Source organism: Oncorhynchus mykiss, chromosome 17 (assembly GCF_013265735.2).
Source record: "Oncorhynchus mykiss isolate Arlee chromosome 17, USDA_OmykA_1.1, whole genome shotgun sequence".
NCBI classification, from domain to species: Eukaryota; Metazoa; Chordata; class Actinopteri; order Salmoniformes; family Salmonidae; genus Oncorhynchus; species Oncorhynchus mykiss.
In genome coordinates, this window is record NC_048581.1 from 48,973,752 (window position 1) to 48,980,912 (window position 7,161).

At 43.0% G+C, this 7,161-nt stretch overlaps 1 protein-coding gene across 1 annotated transcript; it reads left to right on the forward strand.

The window, feature by feature from the left end:
- The first annotated feature begins 3,884 nt into the window (after nucleotides 1–3,884).
- Nucleotides 3,885–6,816, forward strand: LOC118940102. Its single transcript, XM_036948351.1, has 9 exons — nucleotides 3,885–4,014; nucleotides 4,348–4,380; nucleotides 4,655–4,936; nucleotides 5,101–5,205; nucleotides 5,416–5,434; nucleotides 5,545–5,576; nucleotides 5,687–5,791; nucleotides 6,105–6,145; nucleotides 6,297–6,816. Exons 1-9 carry the CDS (start codon nucleotides 3,957–3,959, stop codon nucleotides 6,387–6,389), a joined length of 768 nt encoding a protein of 255 aa, XP_036804246.1. The 5' UTR covers nucleotides 3,885–3,956; the 3' UTR covers nucleotides 6,390–6,816.
- Nucleotides 6,817–7,161: the final 345 nt, after the last annotated feature.

Below are 7,161 nucleotides of genomic sequence, written 5' to 3' on the forward strand. Positions count from 1 at the left end.
GTAGATTCAGGCGCAGCTGGGAACTTTATTGACAGATCATTTGCCCATAGTTTAGGGATCCCTATTGTTCCAGTAGATATGCCCTTCCCAGTTCACGCCCTAGACAGTCAACCATTGGGGTCGGGGCTAATTAGGTAGGCCACCGCTCCACTGGGCATGGTGATGCGGGAGGATCACAAATAATTTTTGATTCTGCTGCATTTCCCATGGTGCTTGGTATACCCTGGTTGGCCTATCATGACCCTACTATTCCGTGGAAACAGAGGGCTCTCACGGGGTGGTTACGAGAGTGCTCGGGGAGGTGTTTAGGGGTTTCCGTCAGTGCGACAACGGTGGAAAGTCCAGACCAGGTCTCCACCGTGCGCGTCACCTCTGAATATGCCGATTTGGCACTCACCTTCTGTAAGAAGAAGGCGACTCAATTACAACCCCATCGACGCGGGGATTGTGTGATAAATCTCCTGGTAGACGCTGCACTTCCCAGGAGTCACGTGTATCCCCTGTCACAAGAGGAGACGGCGGCTATGGAAACATATGTCTCTGAATCCCTGGAGCAGGGTACATTTGGCCTTCCACTTCCCCTGCCTCCTCGGGTTCCTTTTTTGTGAAGAAGAAGGATGGAGATCTGCACCCATGTATTGACTATTGAGGCATCAACCAGATCACGGTGAGGTACAGTTACCCCCACCTCTCATAACCAGTGCGATTGAGTTAATGCACGGGGCGCGCTTCTTCACAAAATTGGATCTCAGGAGCGCTTACAATCTGGTGCATATCCGGGAGGGGGATGAGTGGAAAATGGCATTTAGTATCACCTCAGGGCACTATGAGTACCTCGTCATGCCGTACGGGTTGATGAATGCTCCATTAGTCTTCCAGGCCTTTGTAGACAAGTTTTTCTGGGACCTGCACGGGCAGGGTGTAATGGTGTATATCGACGACTTTCTTATATACTCTGCTACACGCGCCGAGCATGTGTCCCTGGTGCGCAGGGTGCTTGGTCGACTGTTGGAGCATGACCTGTACGTCAAGGCTGAGAAATGCCTGTTTTTCCAACAGTCTGTCTCCTTCCTAGGGTACCGCATTTCCACTTCAGGGGTGGAGATGGAGAGTGACCGCATTTCAGCCGTGCATAATTGGCCGACTCCCACCATGGTAAAGGAAGTGCAGCTGTTTCTAGGGTTTGCCAACTACTACCGGAGGTTTATCCGGGGCTTTGGTCAGGTAGCGGATCCCATTACCTCTCTGCTGAAGGGGGGACCAGTGCGTTTGCAGTTGTCAGCTGAGGCGGACAGGGCTTTTGGTCAGCTGAGGACTTTGTTTACCTCGGCTCTCATGCTGGCTCATCCGGATCCCTCTTTGGCATTCATAGTGGAGGTGGACGTGTTCTAGGCTGGGAAAGGAGCCATGCCCTCTCAGCGCTCGGGTACACCACCAAAGCTCTGCCCCTGTGCCTTCTTCTCAAAGAAGCTCAGCCAGACGGAGCGAAACTGTGACTTGGGGGACCGGGAGTGGTTGGCTGTCGTCAAGGCTTTGAAGGTGTGGAGACATTGGCTTGAGGGGGCTAAACACCCTTTTTTCATCTGGACTGACCACCGCAATCTGGAGTACATCCGGGCGGCGAGGAGACTGAATCCTTGCCAGGCAAGGTGGGCCATGTTTTTCACCCGTTTTGTTTTCACCCTATCCTACAGACCAGGTTCCCAGAACGTGAAGGCAGACGCTCTGTCCCGGATGTATGACACAGAGGAGCGGCCCATGGATCTCACTCCCATACTCCCGGCCTCTTGCCTGGTGGCACCGGTAGTGTGGGAGCTGGACGCGGACATCGAGCAGGCGTTACGTACAGAGCCCACTCCCCTCCAATGTCCAGCTGGGCGTCTGTACGTTCCGTCTGCTGTCCTAGACTGGTTGATCTATTGGGCCTTCTCTGGTCATCTTGGCATCGGTCGGACAGTGCACTGTCTTAGTGGAAAGAACTGGTGGTCCACTTTAGCTAAGGACGTGAGGGTTTATGTCCCTCTCCTTGTTCGGGTGGCGTTCGTTGTCGACGTTACCGGTCTTCTAGCCATCACTGATCCATCTTTAATTTTCCATTGGTTTTGTCTTTATTTTCTACACACCTAGTTTTCATTATCCAATTACATGTTCATGTATTTAACCCTCTGTTTCCCCCATGTTTGTTGTGCGTGATTATTTCTATGTTCAGTACCATTCATGATGGCTGGTTTTCCGACGGGTGCTAATGTTTACCGTTGGTTATTGGCCAAGTGCATTTATTTACCTTGTGCCTTTGTTTTTTTGAGTAAAGTACGTTGCTCACCCATTTTTCTCTCCTGCGCCTGACTTCATGCACCAGATACACTCACCTTCTGACAGTTATCTCACGAACCTTGAGCTTGGAGAGACCAAACAGCATCTAGCAGTGACAAGAAGTCAAACAAGCATCTTACTCATTCTGGGAGAAAAAACATCCTTCAAATGTCTTTGTGTGTCTTCTGTTGTCCATTTACAGTACATTTATACAGATGAAGTACATTCGTAAAATGGAGACTGTTCATTAGCAGTATCAACTCAGTCACACAGCACATAATGACTTACATTCCACAGGCTGATCATTTAATTGTTTTATATACAGTACCATGAATGCACATTTGTACAGCATGGTCAACCAACCAGCAGGTTAGTTTTCTTAGGTGACGAGAGGTGACTATAATAGTGTAGGAGAGGTATCATAGCTATGATACATAGTGAAAGTATGCATGTGTTCTCAGTTCTTCATGTGTAGTTTATAACCAGACATACAGTACTATATACATAGAGACCAGCCCGCATACAAGTCTGAAAGAAAGTCACCTTTATTGAATGAATATAAACAAGCTGGCCAACACTCAATAGTAATATTCTGATACAGCACATACAATAGCAAACGTCTGGGGCAGTGGACACAGCCTCCTATAGTAGGTTTTAAAACACAGTATCCATGCTGAACAGAACATTCTCTCTTTTTCTCTCAGGGGGTTTCCTGCAACAGAGTGTTCTGATTCTCTCGCTCTATTTCTTTATATCTTACACATACACATGTGCTCACACACACACCTACAGTACACACACACACACACACACACACACACACCTCTCACATATTTTCACCCGCAACATCCAAAAAATGTACCACCTCTCTCATAGCACTGCACAGGCTGTCTACTAGGGGGACACGATAGGTGAGGAGACACACACCACTCTCAAACACAGCATCACACTGTCACGATGCAGAGGCAATTCATGTATGAGGACTGGAGCATCATGGGAAATAGCGCACGTTCACTCAAGCAAATCTTTACGTACAGTGGAAAATATTTACTTATACAAATAGTACAGTCCCAAACTGACGTATTCAATAAGGCAAACTGATTAAAACATTTAATCAATAATAACTTAAATACAAACGCCATTGATAAGTAAATAAATAAAAAAAATCTGCCACTGGTCAGTGTTTTGTTTCATCCAAAGGTTTGCATTTTCAACATCATACAATAAATCAAATGCAACTTGTACACGGCAAAGAAAGTGAATCTGTCTGCCTGTATTGGGCTTCTCATACTCTGAATCAGGTATTTTACTAATTTGATTACTATTGGTGATGTCTGTTGGCCTTCAACTCCTGGGTTGTGTTCATTAGGCACCAAACAGAAGAAAAACGGACTGAAACGGGGAAGAAATGCTCATTCACATTTTCCGTTGCAAATTGCTACAGAAAACAAAAATAATGACTGATCAATTATTCTGAACTTTCCTCTGCAACATTTGCCACACTTTCCGTATGAGACTGATTTCTGCTATCTGTGGATTTCCTGTGAACAAGCTCCACATCTACTTCTCTATTCAAACAACCCTCTCTGACACAGTCACCATCTTCTGTGAAGTCAGACTAACAGTCTGTAGATGTCTGATAAATGGTGTTGTTCATCCCTGATATGGCTGGTCATCTGTTTTTGGTCATCCTCCTTTTCGGTGAGTTATTCCTCCATTCCAAGTTCCATCATCTGTTAGTTCTTCAGGATTCTCTCTCCTCTTTTAATATTTTACTTCAGGTACTCTTTATATATTTCAGAATCTCATGGCTGTAATAATTGTGTCTTATTCCACTGATCATCATATTGATGTATTTTTCTCTATCATTATATTTTGTTCAGATCAGAATGACTACTGCTTGATAACATGCCCATGGATCCATTGTAGTATATGATACTTTACCAACTTGTGCAAAGTGTTCCTGTTTCTCATGTTTATTTATTATTTAGAATGGCACATTTTCCTGATCAAGACCTATTTTGTTATTTCCAGACACCTTCCAATACATCGAAGTCCAAGGTCATCGTGAGTGTTTAAAACTAGAATTATTTACTCACATTTTTTTTGTTGGTCTAACTATTTTTACTAAATAATTTTACAATCAATCACTCAAAGTTATCGTGTTAACCTGAACTACATAATTGTAGATACACTGTTATCATCTAATAGACAAAAAAAGTGACTTAATTGTTTTTCTTTTTCAAATGTATATCAAGAGGTACAATATATTTGAGTACTTAAACATTGAAAATTAATTCATAATTAAATGAAAAGTGACATCATCCCTCTGACCTCACAGACCTTCCTCCTCCCAGTCTGACAGTGAGGCCTGCAGTCATCAAAGAGAGAGAGTCAGTTCAGCTGAGTTGTGAGACAACTCGCCATGTGTCTCACTGTTACTTCTACATAGAGGAGGGGGAGAATTTTCCAGACTCATCCTGTACTCAGACACTCACAGGAACAGAGCTGCTCAAGAGGGCAGATCAAACGTTTCCAGATGTGGTCAAAGTGACGTGTTACTATGCTGTAGGGAAGTCTGACACATCTCCTTTAAGTGACCCTGTCTCAGTCACTGTTCAGGGTAAGTAGGTGGTTTATAAAATTATACACTTATAATTCAATATAATACACAATAATATAATAGTATAACATAGTAAATCTATAGAATGAAACACCATAATACATAGTTAAACCATATTTATTATGCTGATCCCTGAAAATGAGATCGATATTGTTGTATTTCAGAAACAGAAACAGCTGTGCAATTATGGCAGGGAGCAGTGGGTGTGGCTTCTGGAGTGGCCATGTTCCTGATGGGATTGACAGCTGGCTATCTCTGCAGGAGGACCAGTGAGTACTTCTGATTCTGCATAACAAAGAACTTGCAAACATTTTCCTTTTTCATATTAATGTAATTGCCTTTGACATGGGTTAATCTTTCAACTCCTTTTCGTGATATTGTATAGGGTAGGCTACAGTATATCTATCAACTCATTTTGGTCATATTGTTCAGGGTAGGATATATTGAATATAATTAATCTAGCCTAATCTGTTTTTCAGGGAAAACCAATTCTCTGAGGTAAGAATTCCCTTATGAATATGATGTAAATTGTATCAATCTTTAGTTCTGTATTGTCCATGATGAGATGTTCTTACCACAACCTTCTTATATACTTTTATGTTGTACAGACATACAGCCAGACAGGATGATCACAGACAATGTATGTTCCAAACAAAATACATCAAACACTGCACACACTACTAACACAACTACACACATACATGTACAAACACATATTCCAATTACATTTTCATTTATTTACTGTTGTAGGTGATTTGGTGATGGGAGCAGTGAGCAGTGCAGGCATGTTGGATTCAAGGGATGCTGGGATCTATTCTCTCATCACCACTGTACCGTCCATGTTCTTGCCCTCAGGTTAGTTTGTAACAGAATGTCTTCTGTCCCTGTCTTCCCCACCTGGGACATACATGTCGGACCTTCAGCACAATTATACTTTGTCTCTCAATGTCACCCGCACTAACTTAAAACACAAAATAAGGTGTTAGTCAGAGCATCTTGAAAGCGTGAGAACAGAGCTGTACGTCTACAGGGTGGTTTGAGTCAGGAGGAGAAGTGCGAAGTGACATTAAACACAGCAAAGTAACACGGACACGCACACACACACACACACACACACACACAAAAAAAACACACAAACTCTAACTCAGGCTCCCTCTGTGTTGTACAGGCCCTGTTGAAGAAAATGGAGAGTCACCTGAAAACAACAATGTAAGTTCAGAATCACCCAATGTGTTTGATGATTGTGATAGACTATCAGTTTCAGACTGATGTTTCATCCATTTAGAATAAATTACATTTACAGTACTGTGCATTCAAAGGACTGAAGTTAAACTGAAGTTAAACTGTTTCCTTTCTCTAGTCTGATACGTACCACGTATACAGCTCAATCCCCGACAGACCAGCAACCTCAGCCCAGCCGGATGGGTTGCACAGTCTTCTGCAGACACACTGACACTACACCTCTGGCTTTGTGTAGCTATGTCTCACACATCTCACACAAATACCCTCTTTTTCACATAATGTCCTTTATTATCACTCTTCAAGTTACTGTAAATAAGTCTCTTAGCAGGTAATATATATTTTACATATGGACACCTGGCTTATGTTACATGCCTGTCCATAATATCTGTTACTGTGTTAGCATTTTTATTTTGGAGTATTGGAGGAGTTTGGAGCATAATTAAATTTTTTCCTCCTAGTAAATGCTGTATTTATGTATATTCTGTGTGATTCCTCCTTCCATAACGGTTGGATAATATTTCTTAAATAAAATGTGTTCGGAGTCAAAATCGATAAATACAGACAATTTAAAATCACAATATCATCAGTTAATCTATTGCATTATGAGGCCATATAGTGTTTGTTTACATTTACGGTGTACCAACATTGGAGTAAAACAAGCTGATATTTTGGGGGTTTTGATTGGGAACGACACTTTAACTAAGCTGCTGTAGTCATGAGGCATTTATAAGTTATATTCTTGATGAATCAATGGGTAGATATAATTAATTTATTGGCCCAAAAATGGGCCAAGGTTTGCCATGTCTGTCAGCGTAGTGTCCAGAGCATGGAGGCGCTACCAGGAGACAGGCCAGTACATCAGGAGACGTGGAGGAGGCCGTAGGAGGGCAACAACCCAGCAGCAGGACCGCTACCTCCGCCTTTGAGCAAGGAGGAGCAGGAGGAGCACTGCCAGAACCCTACAAAATGACCTCCAGCAGGCC

Bases quoted from the DNA above. Each gene is read 5' to 3' on its own strand.
- LOC118940102 (XM_036948351.1), top strand. From the start codon at position 3,957: ATGGTGTTGTTCATCCCTGATATGGCTGGTCATCTGTTTTTGGTCATC. The intron at 5,577-5,686 runs GTATGTTCCAAA...TTACTGTTGTAG, and splicing joins ACAGGATGATCACAGACAAT to GTGATTTGGTGATGGGAGCA. The intron at 5,792-6,104 runs GTTAGTTTGTAA...TGTGTTGTACAG, and splicing joins GTCCATGTTCTTGCCCTCAG to GCCCTGTTGAAGAAAATGGA.